The sequence below is a fragment of the Pipra filicauda genome, unplaced genomic scaffold, assembly GCF_003945595.2.
Source record: "Pipra filicauda isolate LSUMZ 115617 unplaced genomic scaffold, ASM394559v2 scaffold6_size6359152_pilon, whole genome shotgun sequence".
Lineage (NCBI taxonomy): Eukaryota > Metazoa > Chordata > Aves > Passeriformes > Pipridae > Pipra > Pipra filicauda.
Window position 1 is genome coordinate 4,584,170 of NW_024104865.1, and position 18,541 is coordinate 4,602,710.

At 39.3% G+C, this 18,541-nt stretch overlaps 1 protein-coding gene across 1 annotated transcript in view; it reads left to right on the forward strand.

Moving 5' to 3' along the window:
- The window catches only part of SPTBN5 (spectrin beta, non-erythrocytic 5), a 102,493-nt gene that overhangs the window by 55,810 nt on the left and 28,142 nt on the right, over positions 1-18,541 (forward strand). The window contains exons 35-42 of the mRNA XM_039388983.1: positions 4,455-4,559; positions 5,531-5,716; positions 9,677-9,832; positions 10,464-10,655; positions 11,276-11,371; positions 14,083-14,201; positions 14,833-14,947; positions 17,306-17,419. Coding sequence (XP_039244917.1) covers positions 4,455-4,559; positions 5,531-5,716; positions 9,677-9,832; positions 10,464-10,655; positions 11,276-11,371; positions 14,083-14,201; positions 14,833-14,947; positions 17,306-17,419 — 1,083 coding nt within the window. The remainder of the gene's footprint in view (positions 1-4,454; positions 4,560-5,530; positions 5,717-9,676; positions 9,833-10,463; positions 10,656-11,275; positions 11,372-14,082; positions 14,202-14,832; positions 14,948-17,305; positions 17,420-18,541) is intronic.

An 18,541-nucleotide genomic window follows, 5' to 3' on the forward strand; every position in this document is an offset into this window, starting at 1 on the left:
AAATCTGTGGAGCTTGTTATACTGTGAAGAGCAGGAGAAGGGAGTGAATTTGCAGAAATACTTAAAATAAATTTTATTCTAGAGAAACAAAAACTAGTCTTCTTGGAATATGAATTTCTTTTGGGGTTATGTCAGCTTCCAGTATGTATAAATGTGAAGTTGTGGTATCCACAGAGCATAGCTCGGCTAATGATTAAAATGTTTCTTCAGTATTTCTTTAAAAGCTAGAGCTGGCATAAGCTGTCACATAAGTGTGTATATAGTACTGACTTATTTTAAATGAATTTTTTTTTAAACTGGACTTCATTTTTAGTTCTGTATTAACTTGTATGCAAGAGTTCTTATATGACTGTGTATTGAAAACTATGCAATAAACTCAGAAATAGAGAAAACCTCTAGTGAAGTAGGGTTAAAACCTCCATTTCTGTGCTTTACATCATTAATAAATTGACTATTTGTTCCATTCTCCATTTAAAATCTCAAAAATCTCAAAAACTGTTTTGTGGTTTTAAGCATCTTTGCAAGTCTTCTCTTAAAAACTAGTCCCTTTTATAGTAAGTGACCAAGTCTTTGGTGCTTTTCGTGGCTGAGCAAAATTCCTGATGATGGGCCATGATTCATAATAGCAACAAACTTGAAAAAAAAGTTTATATATACTGTTTCCTCTAGGAGACCCTGGTAGGTTACCTGAGGAGAGCTATGCAGTGTTTTATAGTTGAAATCAATGTGTCTTATTCAAAGCAGGTGTTTGGGGACCTTTCTAAAAACCTACCAGAAAGTGATGTAGTTGGCCACAGGCCAGCATTGTGGCACAGGAGCCAATTTTCATTCTGCTTTCAGACTGGTATAACAAGTACTTACATGAAAAAAATGTTGTGGTTCTGATTCTAGCAATGGCTGTCATAAGATTTCTGTTTAAAAGATGAATGGAATGGAAAATTTTTACCTTAGCAGCTCTCCAAGTAGCGCTGTTAGTGCTACAGGGGCTGCTTTCTTCTAAAATTGGTGCCATTGCCTCTCCTGTAATGTATGCAGCCACTTTCCTTTTGCAGCAATTTTCTTTTTGCGCACCAGTTTTCTTTCTGAGTGTCAAAGCCTTGGTTTTGGCATTTGCACGAGCTTCTGCTTGGAGGTCTTGGTCCAAAGCTTCCAGGAGGACTTTTTCCCACTGCTGTAATATCTGAAGGAATCGAGCTTTGAATGCTCAGTGTCATTTGTGTTTAGTGGTTTTCAGTGGGAGCAAGGCACTGAACACTCCAGTGGCAGCTGCTTATGACTCACCACCCCACACCCCTGCTCTCAAATGTCTCTGTTCTCTTCTTCAAGGAATCTAACCACCTTTACTGGTAGATACCCCTTGTGTTTTTCTTCCGTCACAGGTTTATGAGCAGAAAAACTAATAGTTGACCATTTCTTCAGGTACCAGTTTCACTGCTAAGAGTTACTAGATAAAAGTCCTGGAGCTACATCTTTTTTGACCAAAAATGGTAGATAATTCACAGAATATGTAAAGAAGCTACAGTATTTTTTAAGCAGTGTTTAAAGCTTCAAAATAGAGATACAGTGTGTGGCTGTATGTTTGTGTACCCAAAACAGCAGTGAGTTAGATTCAGCTGATAACTTTTTATTTCTGTGTTAGTAACAGCAGTGTAAATATAGATGGTAATAATAAGGTGGTTTAATAAGGCATTACTGTAGACAGACCTGGAACCCACACATGTGGAGATCTTTCTTCAAAAGAGCAAACAAAATCCAGTAACACTCTCAAAAAAAAAAAAAATATATAATTTCATACACTTGATGAGTAGGATAGATCAAAAGATTAAAGTTTGAATTACAGAGTATCTGCCTTCTGATGTGGGGTTATATTTAACAGACAGAGGCATAGCAAAGGCATCAATATATTTCTTTAGGCATTCTGGTGATTAATGGGACAGACATACTATAAGCTTAGGCCTGTTGTGTTCACTGTCTTCTTGACAGTGATTACTGTGATGGGATTTATTTACCTTTCTTTTGATACTTGGTATGGATTAGTATAGAACAGTTTGTACATCCAACCTGGGCATGATAGTCTTCTGTGCATTTTTTTCTATATGCAAAATATTCACTCCTGAAAAATGGACCAGAACATCAGGTCAAGTCTGGCTGTCAGTCCTCTTATCCGCAGCTGCCAAGGAGGGCTGAGTGGTGGCGGCAGTAAAAAAGTCCATCAACCAGCTGAAGATCAAAGCATCAAGGCGAGGTAGTGACTTAAATGTGGGGTCTGTCCAGGAGGACCAGGGCAGAGCTCAGACTTCCCCTCAGTGTAGCTCAGGCAGGGCTGGTGGTCAGGGCCGAGCCTCAGAGGGACCCCCAGATGGGAGCAGGACGTCCATCCAGGGGACAGTCAGAACCGCCAGAGCCTGTTAGTGCATTCAGACCCTGACAAGTACGTGTGGATTGCCCTGCACATGCATTCATGCTTGGGAAACCTCTCCTTCAGAAGATGCCCTGTGGAGTTAAACAGTCATCCAATACTTCTGTGCAGAAAATGAACATCATGACTGGTTTTCTAAAGTAGCTGCCAGAGAGTATCCTTTACCTCTCATAAAAAACACACTGTAAGACTGTTACAGAACTGTAATGCTTAGCAAAGCAAGAAGGACCTCTCCAGATGTTATTTTTTATTGCACATATCTATGGTTTTAAGGCACAGATTTACCTATGTTATTTACCAGCCCTTTTCTGAAACTATTAGCAATTGTGTTTCACTGATTCTATTCTGTTTCTTTCCTGCCTCTTAATTCTTTCACACTGTATCACTGATCTCAAATTCTTCTTCCATCTCCATTAATTGCACTTTACCCAGGTAGAGTTACTGGTTGGAAATTCTCATCCTTGTCCAAATATTTATGATTCCATGAGCTCACAAAATGGATTACACATTACACACTGCTGATAAATGTAATCCCTCACAACAGTCTGATTTCCCCAGGTCTGTCCAGTCATAGTCACTTCAGTGTGAACCTTGCTCATGGGTAATTTTTGCTCATGTCCCATCAGAGCGTCTAATTGAGGTTTTTGCTTTGCTGTTGTCTCATTGAATAAGAAAAAAAATGTGGGCAATTAAATCCACTGGAAAAGAATACATTCTTATTAATCTGGAGAAAAGCATAGTTTTTTCTTGATAATAGATAACTACATTGTTTATTCTTCTGCATTTGGCAAAACCAAATATAACAGAATGCATGGCAGAAGTAATTGGGCAGTCAGTCTTCTTAACACCAGAACAGAATCAGGGAACACTGCAGTGCCTTAGTTGGAATAGTTGGAGAAGGTTCTCACAGTGTTAAAAGCAAACAGTGCAGAGGTCAGTTTCTTTAAAACTGCACTTATTATTTTAGACTAAAGTCTTTCTGCATCAGAGACTGACAGAACAGACAGTAAATAAAATTAATGCAGACAAATTGGAAAGATGACCTGAAAATATAACAAATGTAATGCACTTGGTACAGATGCAAGCTATGACATTTTTCAGGAATAATCAGCTGCTTAAATACAGGATGGGGTCAAACTGGTCTGTCAGCAGTTCTTCTGAAAAGCTTCTGGAATCTTATAGTAGATTGCAAGGTGAACTTGAGTTCATGGTATTGTATAGAAGATAAGCACCATATACAGACACATGCTGAAGATTGCAGCTTGAAAGGCACATATAAATGCTCTGCTGTCTTCACAACCTTCACTCTGGCAGTCTGATTGCTTATTGACAGTTATTGCATCAAGTTTCAAAATAAGAAGAAATAGAGAAAATCCAGAGAGAAATAGGAATAAACAGAATCAAGAAGACACAACTGTTGTGGAATAATTGATCAGATCAGTGTAGTTTTAGCCTAGAGAAGACAGAAATCCCAATATGTGATGTCTACAAACATGTACAAGGTTGAAGCAGATGTAAAAGGAATGATCATCCTTCATGTGATGAAGAGGGCAGTATATAGCAACGTGTAGTGCTAGCCATGCATTTTCAGGATAGATATTTGGAAAATCCTGCTAATTTAAGGTAATGAAGTTAAGGTAATGAAGCACTGGAGTAAATTGCCCAGGGAGGCTGCAAAGTCTCTGTTACAGGAACTCTTCTGAGAAGGAATCATATGGACATCTGTCAGACATGAGAGTGATCTTACTTGAGATTACAAGGATGGCTTAGACCTCTGGAATTTACTGCCTTGTGACTTAGTGATTATAATAAGCAGTGACAGGTCACTTTCTTCAGCTGGACCTGTTAATGCTTCTCTTTCTAGCTAAAGACCATGGAGTTATACTAGTTAATTTCCAATTTCAGTTGCCTCCTGTTCCTTTCTTTCCCTCTCAAATGTACTCTCAACAACAGAGTTAATACCTCTTCTCCCATTTATGAATAAAGTTTATGTGATAATTAATCCACTGAGAGAAATAATAAACTTTTTTTATAGATTTATTTGAAAAGCAGTGACCTCGGAACCTCTGTAAATGAAGTAGAGCAACTGATAAGGAAACATGAGGCTTTTGAGAAGCTTCTGGCATCACAGGATGAGAAGGTACAAAAATCAACAACAAATATTCTACCAGCCCAAGAGCTAGAATTTTGTATATATATATATAATTTTTTTTAATATGCTAACACATTGAATTGCTGACAGGCATGATATGCCTGATATGCTTGAACCAAAGAGAAAATGAGGAAGCTTAGGGAAATAAGAGGCAGAGCATTGGAGAACAAGTGTTAAAACATTCCACGCCCAAGGCCTCCCTGTATTGTCTTGCAGCAGATAGGAAAACCACTCAGTGTGCTGAACAGTGGGAGCTACAAGAAGAAATATTTAAAGCAGGCCCTATTGTGTCATGGATATCAGAAGTTTCTGGGTTTTATATTAAAAAAATAGTGGCTTTTATAGCAAGTAAAATACAGGAGGTCAAATTATTTAAATATGCATTTGGTATACAATGGCTGTGCCAAACTGGCTCGCCTCTCCACAGCTTTGGAATAGATACTGATCTGCTCACCTTCATGTAAATGAATCTGCCTGATAGCCACTGCTCTAACTCACCCAGGCTAGGGCTAAACTTAAACCTGGGGCTATACCCGGGTTCCTTAGGAGGAATGAACTCCCAGAACTCTTGCCAGCTCCCTGCCAGACAGATTGCTTATTTTGAGAGCTACCTTCCAACACCTGATTTCCACAAAGAAATAAAACTTGAGCACTGGCACTTATGAGTGTCATGCTTGCTCCATGATTCCTTGCACCAGCTGATCAGTGACATAGGGACTCCTGGAGCTACAGCTTCAATTCATTCAAGTAGCCAGGATCCACCACAGAGAGCAATGATAATAATGTCATAAGTGTAATATAGTACAGGGTGAGGGGGAATGTTGATTAACCTCTCCCTGCTATTCTTGATTTATTACAGAAAAAAGGAAAATCTTTTAGGTATGGAAAGGAGCTTGGATTTTGTTTCTTTCACACCACTTGGAAGCATAAAAGTAATTTCAGATTTGTTGTCTCCTCAGATGATATCTCTTCAAGAACAGGCAAGCAGGCTGGAAAAGGCTGATGGACTGGAAGGGCGAAAGATTCAGCACAAACTGAATGTCATTCACGAGAGGAAGCATCAGATCAAGAATCTATCCCAGAATAGGAGAGAGAAGCTGCAGATTGCCCTTCTTCTGGCACTTTTCTACCAGAACTTGGAAGAGGTAAGAGGGTTTTAGACTGGGATGGGGCTGGAAGGCAGAGCAACTGCCTACTTCTACTGGATGAAGTGCTCGCTTTGACTGGTCTCTGCAGAATATGTTGGTCTCTGTTTGTCTCCTATTCTGGCCTTAGTCTTGTAACTGAGTAGCTCTGTTCCTGGCAGTACTGTTAGAAAGGCATACTAGGTCAATCTTTCAAAGAGCAGCACAATGTGTGTGACTGAAAATGTGCAAGCATATCTGGTGTAGTGGCATAAACAAGAGCACATAGGCCCAGGCAGACATTTGCAAACACTTGCTGATTTGGTATCCACCCCTTCTGCTGCTGTATCCCATGGAACATCCTCCATGATTTAAAGAAAAAACTGCAGGTGCTGGTCACCTCCCAGCCCATGAAAAAGACACGTGTCCTGACATAGATCAGGTTAATATCATCACCAAAAGAGAATGAATGCCTACAACACAGCTGCTGCCAGCAACAAAATTTCTCTTTGTTGGTGTTCTTTTTTTTTGTTTGGTTTTTGTTTGTGTTTGTGTGGTTTGTTTTTGGTTTGGTTTGGTTTTAATTATTTTTTTTGTTTGTTTGGTTTTTTTTTTCAAGAAAAAGAATAATCTAAGGCTACTAAAATTCCATTTACAGCACAATGTATTTGGAACTCCCCCCTACCCCAAACAGTCAGACATTTAAATGCCCTCTTCTTTGGCCACACTACAAAACCAGAGCTATTCTTCTTTTTTTCTGGTTGTTTTTTCTTTTAGTAAACTTTATCTGAAATTATTTATACACCCAAACACTAACTTGTATTATTTAACTATACTTTTACTATCACATGATGTGAAAGTAATGAAATCCCACCAGTAGTAGCCACCTTCTGGACTAGCACAGTGGAGTGGAGGGGGTGTTGCCCAGTAATAATATTTTGAAAAGAGCAGTATAACTCTGACAGAAAGTTCCCAGAACTGTCAACATCCTCTGTGGTAGAGAAACTGTCAATGCCCTCCTGGAGATATCATCAACCCATTAGGTAGGAATATCTATGCATTTCTCCCCATCTCTCTGTAATGGTCAAATCAGTGCTTGGACTGGGCTCCCCCTTCATTCTTGAATCACATACTTAGAGCAGAGGATCTGGCCCTGCGTAGTGGGGAACATTTTCCTTTTCTCATTCACTTTCTCCACATAAATTCATCCAAGAGAGTTTCTGCTCTTGGCTTATATGGTCATTTACATTGCTGATCATTGCCTACTGCTGTAGAATGTGAATGCCACCAAGGAATTAAAAAGAAAAATAAAAAAAATCTTATTGCAATATTTTTCTTTCTCTCTCTTTATTGGGTAGAATGGAATGTTTAATTTGATTTAATGATGTTCTGGATGTGTACATGTTCACAAACGAGAATTGTCCCCATAGGGAAGTTAAATTCAGAGATGAGTTTTGAGTTTAGCTGTGAAATCAATGAGATCATTAGTTATTCTTACTTATTAAGAGGAAAAAATCCATAGCTCAGATCCCACTCTTCTGAAAACTCTCCTTCCTGCAAGAATGTTAAGTAATTTTTATTGATAAAGCATACTTTTTTTGCTTCAGCAGAAATTAGTGATCACTGTCATCATTAAAAGTCTCCTGGTTACTCTCTAGAAGCACTTACACAGAGAACTGCACACATTAGTAAAAAGATGACACAGTCTGCGATTACTGATGAGAGGACAGAGAACTCAACATCATATAATCTGCTTAGAAGGCTACCTGCTGCAGGACACAGGACTTTGGTTTTTTTCTGTGTAAAACCCACTAATTCAAGAGCTTATGCTCAGCTCACAAAATAGGACACACCCTCCTACAGTAGAAATAGGGTGCTTTTTGAGTCCCAAAGAAGTGAGACAGACTTATAGATTACCCTATTGTCACAATGTCTGTAGCCCCGTGCTAATGTGGAAGGCAAATGAGCAGGCTGCTACTTAGAAATGTGTATTTAAATTATTGCAGAGGAAAGATCATGAAGTTGAACGTTTTGACTTCTAAAGCTGGCCCTGAGTTTTTATGCTGACCCTGAAACTTGCTCATCATATCAGTGGTACTTCCTTTCCCTTTCACCCTCTACAAGAGACTAAAAAAACATTTACTTCTTTATCTCAGATGAGCGAGAGAGAGAGTTAGTTGTTGCCTCAATGTCTGGAACAGGCACACTCCTTTATAAGCTCTAAATATTTCTTTTATTAAAAATCAGTGTAACTTACAAAAAGTTTGTGCTCATGAGGTTACAGTAACTGATATTCTGAAAATGTAGCTTTCTAAATTGGTAGTGCCCACACTTTTTATGAGTCCCCTAGAAGTAAGACTGGTCTCATGTCTCTACACCGAGCATAACACTTGTCTTACTGTTGTCTTCAATAAAATGAAAATGCCTGTCCAGACGACCATTAGGTCTTTCCACAGAAAGATCTTAGGACAACAAATCAACTTTGGTTCACATTTGAATGTGGGCATGGGGCCAGGAGAAGGATCTCTCACTCTCTAGAGCCATCTTAAGTAAGCCTTAAAATAAACCAAGCCACTAAGAGTGCAGATGTTCAGTCTGCTGTTAAGCCATTGCTTCTGATTACAAAATAGAAGAGCAATTGACCTGTAAGTGGCTATATACAGGGGATTCACTTGTTTCTCATTCTAACTGTAGGCATGAGCCTCTTCTATTCAAATGAAGAGTCACTTCAGTGACATTGAAGAGTTAATGTGTGGCTGGTAATGGGAGAAGGCCATTGAGGAGGGTGTCAGAAATGAAAACAGCAGATGACAATGTGTTCTTCTGGGCAATCTTTACATAAGGTTCCTGTTTGAGTTTCTAACTGTGCTTTGGAAAGAAACAGTTTCTGGAGAGCATGCTGCTCATGAAAGCTCTTTCTGTGTTTATTTATAGAATTTCAGCAGCTGAAACAAAACTTCAAATCATTAATTAACTGAGAAAATCCTCCAGTTCTCAAGCCTTGTGCACATGTAACACAGAGTTCCACAAGGACAGCCAAAATGATTTGAAACTAATAAAGCTGCCTTCAATTTGCTGATCTTATGTTGTCAAAACATTACATTACTTCAGTGCTCTGAGGACAACAGGATCAGTTATGTCAAGTTGACAGTTCTCAATGTTTTGATAGATAGAAAATATTTCCTTTAGTGCGAAGGTCTAAAGTTCAGCAGATTTTAAAGAAAATTTTGGAAAACTCCCTATCCTGTTATCCATTTTATTCTGCATTCATTTAGATCCCCTAAAAAATAATTTCCTAAGAGAAACACATAACCCTTGCATTGTTAGCTCTCACAGATCTCCTGCTTGTTTGAATCTAATACTCCCGACCAGACCATTTTGAAATTTATGAAGTATAAAAGCAAACAGGGTTGTATTTCCCCTCAAATAATCTAATTAGTGCTTGGCCCCATCAATAAGGCTTTATTTACTTTGCATTTTTCATTTAGGTCTCACAACATCACTGAGATCAGGAAATGTTAGTGCTGTTTTATAGGTGAGGCACAGAATTCTAAAGAATCTTAACCCACCTTAAAGGTAGGTCAATGACAGAGATGTGAGATGAAACTCAGAGCCCTAAATCCCAAGATTCAGTGGTCATAATCTCATTTTAAATGTCTAACATGTTAAGGCTTAATATCTGCTCAAGGATTCTCTGAATATAATCTAGAAGATTGTGTGATCTGTTTATGGCTTGTGATAAAATCTGAGGTATTCAAGGAATTTTTCATTACTCTTGTGGTCAGATAAAAATTAGTTTAATTCCTACCTGCTTTTATCTCCTATCAAGTAGAATAGTTCAGAAACTGGAGAGCCACTCCAGCTGTCAAGCTCCCAGCTCAGTCTGCCTAGCATAGACACTTGCATAGAATATGTCCTGGGAGAAGGCCCCAGGATCTCATGTAGTTGTCATGCTAACTTGGATGCCTCACACTGCTGCAGACAGAAGACTGGATCAGTGAACGCATGCAGAAGTTAGAGGATCCTTCCGTACAAGACCCTAGCAATCTGCAGGACAAAATGAAGCTGCTGCAGAAACATCAGGTCTTTGAGGCAGAGATTCTAGCAAATGAAGAAATCATCACAGCTGTTAATAAGGTAACTCTATCACTCTGCTAGTGTTTTTACAGATTATTGCTGCTTATCCAAAGAAGGACAGATAGATGAAATGCTTCTATATCAATTATCCTATTTGTGTGACAAGAACTCAGTTGCTATGCCATGGAAATATAGTGCTGTTAGTTTACAGCAGGGAGATATGTGAATTGCTCTATCCGGGGAGCTTCCATCTTTCCTTATAGTCTGAATAGATTTTCTTAAAGACCTGAAAATATCACTGACTTCTTCCTTGCCTGGGCTGTTTACTCCTACAAAAAGTAAACAGGATTTCATGCCCCATTTGTGAATATTCTTGTTGAAACTGGGTGAATCATATGGCTAAAATGTGCAGTCATCTGTAAAATCTCTCTTGGTGCTCCCACTCCATGAATGTCATTCTTGGCAAGGAAATATTCAAATCCTAGTGTTCCGTGATTCTAGATTCCCTCCAGATGTAAGAGGTTTCCAGCCGAACTATATCATTTCGGTGGTAAAAATTTATATCAGTAATCTGTTGTGCAGTCCAGGCTAGGGAAGTGAGAGAATCGTTCTAGAAAGGTCATGTAACATGATAACACCTTTAAAAATTAGTGGCAATCTTAATTTCTAATTTCTTTTTCTGAATGTGAAGAAAGGAGAAGCCCTGATATCAAAAGGCCACCCAAAATCAGGAGAGATCCGTCGCGAAGTCCGCTCGCTTCAGGAGCATTGGGAGAAGTTGAAGAGAGCTGTTGCTGCTCGTGGAAAGATGCTGGAGGACAGTCGGGACTTCCTAGAATTTCTTCAGAAGGTGAACCAGGTGGAAGCCTGGATCAGAGAGAAGGTAAATGGATTTTAGTATTTAGCTAACACGCTAAAGACTTGTTATTTAGCAATGAAATTCTGATAAAAGTGTCATCTTCCAGGATATTTTTAGTGGCTTTTGTCTGTAAGAATCATGACACATTCTACAGAAAATATGAAAGGAATGATTCAGTAAATTCTAAAAATTTCCTGGAGTCTGCCTATACCAGAATTAGTTGGACAGTATTAGCACATGTTCTCATGTAAAATGTGCAAATGAAGAGTTTGTGATTATTGGAGGCCATCTCCTATGTCTCTGTTGAGACAGAGAAATAAAAGCAGACTAGAATGGAAGAGACTTGAAGTACTTGGCAACTGACTTGCACTCTCATATATCAAATCTGAAAGTTTCTCTTTGTAGGAGTGAAGGAAGAATCACTTTCATTCAGAGGTAGCTTCCATAATCAGTAATAGACTGAAGAGAGAGTTAGGAGTAAGTCTCATAATTATTTAAAGATCAGAAAAGACTACTTCAGAAGCTGTAGGTCAGTGATTTACAGGCAAATCACAGAACTTATTGCATCAGCATAAGCATTGGGAGTTGCTGTGTTCTTGTACTCTTAGCCTAAATATTTGTCTGTTTGCTGCTTATTTCCTCAGGAAGTCATGATTAATGTAGGTGATGTGGGAAATGACTATGAACACTGCCTGCAACTTAAGAAAAAGTTGAATGAGTTCCGTGGAGCAACATCAGGGGTAAGAGGTGTTTTCCATGCACGTTTCTTGTGCAGCTGCAAGCAGCAGTTAACTTTTCAGTTCAGGTAGTAAATACAGTTGCAGTACACTGAGAAGGTGAAAGATCAGGGTGAGAGGAAGCATTACAACCTCAAAAGCTGTTAAAAAAGATAAAATTTTCACTCGTTGTGCCTTTTGCTTTGAAGATGTCTAAACAGAGCTGTCAGGTGCTCATGACACAACCTAGAATTTTGGACTGTGTTAAATGACTGGAAAACTTGTGGTGTGAGCCTGAATTTGAGCAGGGTTTTGTTTGGTTTGTGCAGTCTGCAAAGTCACAGTCATTTCCACCCAGAAGTGGTTTTAAACATGGTTGTTTCAGCCATGTTTGTATGAATCTGAAAACCGATATAGATCTTCCATGAACCAAGCCTGTGGGAAAAAAAATACTACTTTCTCTATTTCCATCCTTTATTTCTCCCTTCTTCTCCTCGTGAGGAACAGTCAGGTTTCTCATATTCCTTCATACAAATGAAACATGTAAACTTGGGGATCTTTGTTTATACAGCACATGTGGTTAGTCATGAATCATAACATTAATAATCAGACATTTAGTAAAATAGAGCAATGGTTTACACTTTGAATAGCAGCCATGTGACAAGTTGGCTGCACACTTCACCTTTCTATGCTGAGATCTCTGACTCTTGTGGTGCTGAGGAGTCACGCCAGCTGCCTCTCTTGTCCCCAGTGAATGTACTAACTTGGGCACCAAACCTGGGGAACAGGCCCTGCCACAACAAGGGCCTCCTTGTGATGTGCTTCAGCTCCTGCCATAAGAGTTGTGAGGGATGCTTTTGCAGCAACTTCTTGTTCTCTCTGTGTGAACTGCTATAGTTGTGGACTAACAGGTCTGTGTGTCACACAGGAAAGATTACTGTGCTGATTTGCCAGTCTGGAAATTGTGAGGAAGGTCTGGAAAGAGGTATATTAGGACTTTGTGAGTGAGGTTTACTCTTCTGTTCTCTCCTGATATTCTTTTTCCTATGTTTGCCTGTTATCTTGTTGCCAATTCCTGTTACAGCAGATCCCATCTTCTATTTTTGTTGCCAAATAGCAGAAGGAGACAATCCTCATCTATGCAAAGCAGCAGTGTAGATATGCCTGACCCCTGCAAGAAAACCATAAGCTCCCTGTTCCAGAGACCAGCAGAATTTCGTGACACTACATTAGTGCATTCATATTGGATTTGGATAGAGAGCCAAACTACTCAACTTCAGCTCCAGGGAATTATTGAAGAGACCTTCATTGTGCCTTCAGTACTCACCAGCTGACTTAGGGATTGAGCAAGGGCTCTTCTACAGGTTTTACCAGCAAAAAATAGATGATGAAAAAGGCAGAAACAACCCAGTGTCCCAGTCTGCTTAAGACCCTGAATAGAAAAATCTTTCCATAAACTAAGGTAGATCTTTTGTGCCACAGGAAACTCTTGGCCTTAGATATTATCAACTTGTAGTCACTGCTCCTGTAATACTCTGAACATGACTCCTGCAGAAAAAAAACTGGGACATTTATGCCCATGATAGCTGATGCTTAGTTATGCAGTACTTCACGGGGTGATACAAGCAGAAGCAGGGTGTTCCTGGCACAGTGTGTACATCCATCCAGTCTCTTTTTTCCCACTAGACAAATCTGAGATCAGGGTAGGGAGTAATCATTCTGCTTTGATGGGTGCAAGATTTTCTACTCATTGTGCTGCTATTATTTCTCAGGAGAGAAGACTGCAGGGTTTCTGAAGAATATCTGGCTGTCTACTAGTTTCTCCTGTTTACTTTATGACTGTGTATAATAGTAAAGCATATTTGGAAGCGTGCATATTGGTATGGATGCAGCAAACAAAATACCCAGTGGAGCAAATACTTCTATTAACAGTGTGCTGGCGTCTTTTAACTGTGCTTCTATTGCACCAGCGATTGTCTCCCTGCTGAGTCTGTGATTTACTGCTGTTAGAAAAATAGAGAATGTTTTTGAGTCTTGGAGCGGTGCTCAGTGTTGGCTATCCATAACACTCCAAAAGAAAAATTATTCCACTATAGTCCAGATTATGTATGCAATGTACAAATATTACCCATTCCATGGTATGTGCATGGGAAGCAAATTGCCTTGAAGTCTTGGTATACCTTTTAAAATGCAGTGATGTTGCTTTAGAAGAAAACACAATGGCATAGGTCGTCTGGGATTCTTAAGGCTGTATGGATTTTTAAGCCTGTTGTCTACAGTACAGAAGGCACTTCTGGACAGAAGCCTATCTAGATAAAACAGCAAGTAGGCCTAGGAGCCATGAGTCACTGTCTGTTTGACAAAGGATCAGTCTACCACACAGCAGCTGCTCCACAGCAGCCACCTATGTAACCAGCACCTGCACCTATGTTTCTTCAGCAAATGAACCCCAGCTGGAACGTCTGGCTTAGAAACGACTGCCTGAGGGCCCCCATCTAGACCTAGATCATTGTTGTATCTATGGTCATTAATGTTCTTTCTTGCCTTTACTGTCTTCTCATCAGGGACGTAGTAACACCAGCAGTTGTAGTAGAGCAAACCCTATATGTCTGAAATGTTTGGCAGTGAGGTAAAACTATTTCTTTTTGCTGCTGGTGTTGTTTTTCATGTCTCGATGGAAAACTCAATCACAAGCAATTCAAACACATACCTTTGTTTCTTTTCTCGCTTTACAGGAGTCAACAGTTGATGATGCTCACATCAGGACTATCAATGCCCTGGCCATGAAACTGGAGAGACAGAACAAGGAAGAGACAAAGACTATATACGAGCGCCGAAAGCATCTCAATGAGAAGTGAGTATGCTCTTAAATCTTCTGTGTAAAGCAAAAACAAGAAGGAAAAATTAGGTGTCTTTGGCTGGGACAAATGGAGGAATCGGAACATATGTTTTCTTCTTTAATACCATGACCACCAAACATCAGAGACTGGAGTTATCTAATTCTCTCAGAGCAGTTAGCTAGAACGATTTTTAATCCAGCAGGGCCAAAGTCATGTTTCTAGCCTTGAAGGCAAACACGCTGTTTCACAGCACTTGACACAGTAGATTCATGAAGCTAAGACACTTCCATCTATTCACATAGTTGTCCTGGTGAATTGCCTATTGCTTTTGCTGCTTCACAGTCCACTGTCTAAGAAACAAAAGCATGTGGATTATGAAGTTATTGAGAGTCTAAGGAAACTGGATCAGTACTTTTTAGCTTTTAGCCCCCATGCCATCCTGAAAACCTGGTATAAATATAACCAGATAATCTTCTCACACTAATGCTTTATCTCTGTGATGTGCCCTGTTACGGGGAGTTGGGGATCAGTGCATAAGGTAGTTCAGAAATCCTGTCTTTTTGCTTAAATATGAGCATCATGAAACTCAGTTGTGGAAATCCTTACCTATGAAATACATCTCTAAAATATTATTTTCAATAAAAGGTGGAACAGTTTCCATGGTAACCTGAATGCATACAGGAAGAAATTAGAGGGAGCCCTAGAGATTCATGCCTTAATCAGAGAAATAGATGACATCACAGAAAGAATTACTGAGAAGGTAAGTTTTCAAATTTTGATTGATTAAAACGGAAAAATGTTGTATTTTGCCAACAGCAATAAACCCAGGCATGCTGATTTCGAGAGAGCCGCTGAGTATTCAACAGTGATCTTTGACAGTTGTCTGTGTTTAAAGTGTGTAGGAAGGCTGAAATATCATTAAACAGTGCAGATTACTAACTCCAAGGCATTCATTATAATGGGTACGTTTGAAATGTATTGTGAGAAATCACAGATTAGAGTCTGCAATAAAAGGGGATGCTCTCTTTATATAATGAAAGGTTACAGAGAAGATCAAGTTGAACTCTCCCTGGAAGTTCGTAGTGAAAGTCAGTGGGTACAAGTAGCAAAGTGAGAAGTTCAAAATAGGTGTAAAGTGAAAAAAATCACAATGAGAGTGGTCAAACACTGGAACAAGTTACCTGAAGAGACAGTCCTTGGAAAAATTAAAATCTCAACTAGATCAGACCCTGACCAATCTGTCCTAAGGTGACCCCTCTTTGGGCAGAGACAAGACTAGATGATGTTCAGAGGTCCCTTCCAACCAACCTCCTCCATTGACCGGCTGATGATGCTTTGCCTGATGCCCCCCAGGACATGGTTGTCCCTCCTGGCTGCCAGGGCACTGCTGACTCAGATTCAGCTTGCCACTGGGTACCTCCAGGTCCCTTTCCACAGCACTGCTTTCCAGCATCTCATTCCCAGTCTGTATGAACATCCAGGGTTGCCCCATCCCAGGTGCAGAATCCAGCACTTCCCCTCATGAACTTCAAATGGCTGGGAACTTCAAATTGCTCAGTCCTCTAATTTGTCGAAGTCTCTCTGCACGACCTCCCCTGCCTTCAAGGGACTCAACAGCTCCTCCCAGTTTTGTGTTGTCTGCAAAATTAATATCCCTTCCCGTCCTGTGTCCAAGTCATTTATGAAGATGTTGAGGAGCACAGGGCCTTAGATGGAGCCCTGTGGAACTCCGCTAGTGACAGGGCACCAGTCTGATGTCACCCCATTCACTGTTACCCTCTGTGCTCGACCTGTGAGCCGACTGCTCACCCACTGCGTGATGTGTTTATCCAGCTGTGTGGATATTGTGGATAATGTGCTGGACATTTTTTCCGGAAGGATCCTGTGAAAGACAGCATCAAAAGCTTTACTGAAATCCAAAAAGATTACAACTGGCTTCCCTTGATCAGCTAGGTGGGTTACCTTGTCATAAGAGGAAATCAGATTTGACAAGCAGGACTTTCCTCTCATGAAGCCGTGCTGGCTGTGACCGATGACAGTGTTGTCTTTTGGGTGTTTTCCAGTACCTCCCAGATGAAATAAATTATCCCCCAGCAATGACTCCTTTCCAGTAACTGTAAGCAGAATTAGACAAGTCATGAAGTAGTGGCATCCTTACATTTCTAAACATCTCCATGTTGTCTAGTAAATCCTCCCACAATAAACAAACACAGCAAGATGCAGTAAGTAGAGTACATATCTTAGAAACTAAGGGACTGGTGCCTATTTTTTGCTGTGTTACTGGCACAGGTATGCATCTCCTTCAGACAATGCTGAGACCAAGCTGGTTCTGAATACCAAAAGCCAGTTAGCTGAGTTACCATAGAACTGTTTCTGAATTACCTACTTAGCTTGAATACAACAACTTCTAGTGTAGCAAATTCAAAGCCAGTTCATTCAACACTAGCTTGCATATCTCTCCCTGCTGTGCAATACAGACCTATTAAATATGCAGCTTTGAGAAGTTGCATAAAATCTTATTCATTCAGAAAATTGCAGTAAAAATACCTATCCTGGATCATATATATACTATATAATATTATAGATATTATAATATTATATATTTATTTAATTATGTGTCAGTAGGCAAGTGGTACTACTTAAGGTACCACGAGGCTGTTGGCTCAGAATTTTTATAGTAACTTTTACAAATTTATTTCTTCATTTTATGGGATCTAATTTCTGTTAGGAGCTTGAGAGTAAATTTTATTTTTCATATTTTCATAATACATATCTGAAAATTTCTGTGCCACAATTAAATGGGAAATATTTTTCTGGTTTGGTATTTGGAAAAAAAAGAAAGACTGAGAAATGCAGGGAAGCATGCCTGTCTCTGTTTTACATGTGAATGGCCAGAGGCATTTTAAGCAGGATTATGACTGTTCAAAGAGATGTGGGTTCTTGTTTCATCTCTCTGCCGGAAAGCAGACAATGCACTCTGTTGATATTTTAAAAGACAATAAGAACATTTAGATGGCAATGCAACGAAGTGAAGGAAAAGACTCTTTGAAATAATTAAGATATGATCCTTTTGCTTTGTGTAATCTTCACCATTTGCACATCTTACTGCTCCTTCCAGAGTGTACTTATACAAGCACTGGATTATGGAAAAGATGTGGAAAGTGTGGAAAACCTGATTCGAAGACATGAAGAAATGGAGAGAGAAATCAGTGTTATAAAGTCCAAAATGGAGGTAAGAAGTGAGAAAGTACTGTAAAAAATTTCATTTTTGCTTCTTGGAAATATGGTGCAAAAATCATTTGGATTGATTAGTATGAATTTTCTGCAATGCAAATGCAGCATAAATTTCTTCTCAGTAAAATACCATTCTGCTTATTCCTGCTTTATCGTATCAATATCATTCTTTCTGATACACCAAATCTAAGAAGAAAAGTCTCTTTTTAACATGTTGTCTGACTCTCTTGCTCTCATTTACAAACCAGATCAGACTATCCTATACCTTTTGGAAAGTATGGAGTCCATCTTTCCCCCAGTTTCTGTACTGAATTGACCAAAATCACAACTCTAGTTCTGTTTAAAACTTAGATATAAAGCCCACGGTGCAGGTAATGTCCTGACACAGACATCAAACACAGAAATCTTAGATTATACTTGCCTGCCTGATCCACTCTGGCTTTCATAAAATGGCCAGTTTGCATCACTTAGGACTAATCTTAACCATTAGATATTGGTCTAAGCTCCTATATAGTTGTATATTTTTAATAAAAAGAAGTATTTTCTGTTGAACCACAGTAGTAGAAATCCTGTGACAATCTCTCACATTTTTTCACTGTTGACCAGAGTGTTAAGCCCTGTCATATAGAAAATATTTTTGCAAACTTTCTCCAAAGGCATTGTTCTCAATAGTGAGATTTTAGCAGCATATTTAGAGTTTCTGACTTCAGAGTAAACTTTTCCTTAATACCTTAACAGTGGTTTGGTATCTGAGTTTACCTGCATGTGTATCAATTCTTACATTTGGGTTTGGGTTTGGTTTTTTTGATATGGTACCACAAATACCATGTACAAAGTATAATAACTGTACTTTTTTATGATTAAAACCAGCCTGGCATATTCTCCTTTCTGCCTAATTAGAATTATTCATTTTCATAATTTTGATGGAATTTTGGAAGAAAGTTACCAACTTTAAACCTGAGTTGATGAGTGTTCTCTACTGTTTATCAGCCTGTGTTAAGGAAAACAATATCAACTAGAAGTCTACACTGAAAATCGTGGTTTGTTGCTGCTGTTAGCTGAGACACATACAAAAAATTGTTGAGCCTTCTGCTGAAAGGCAAATCTGCTTGTTTCTGTC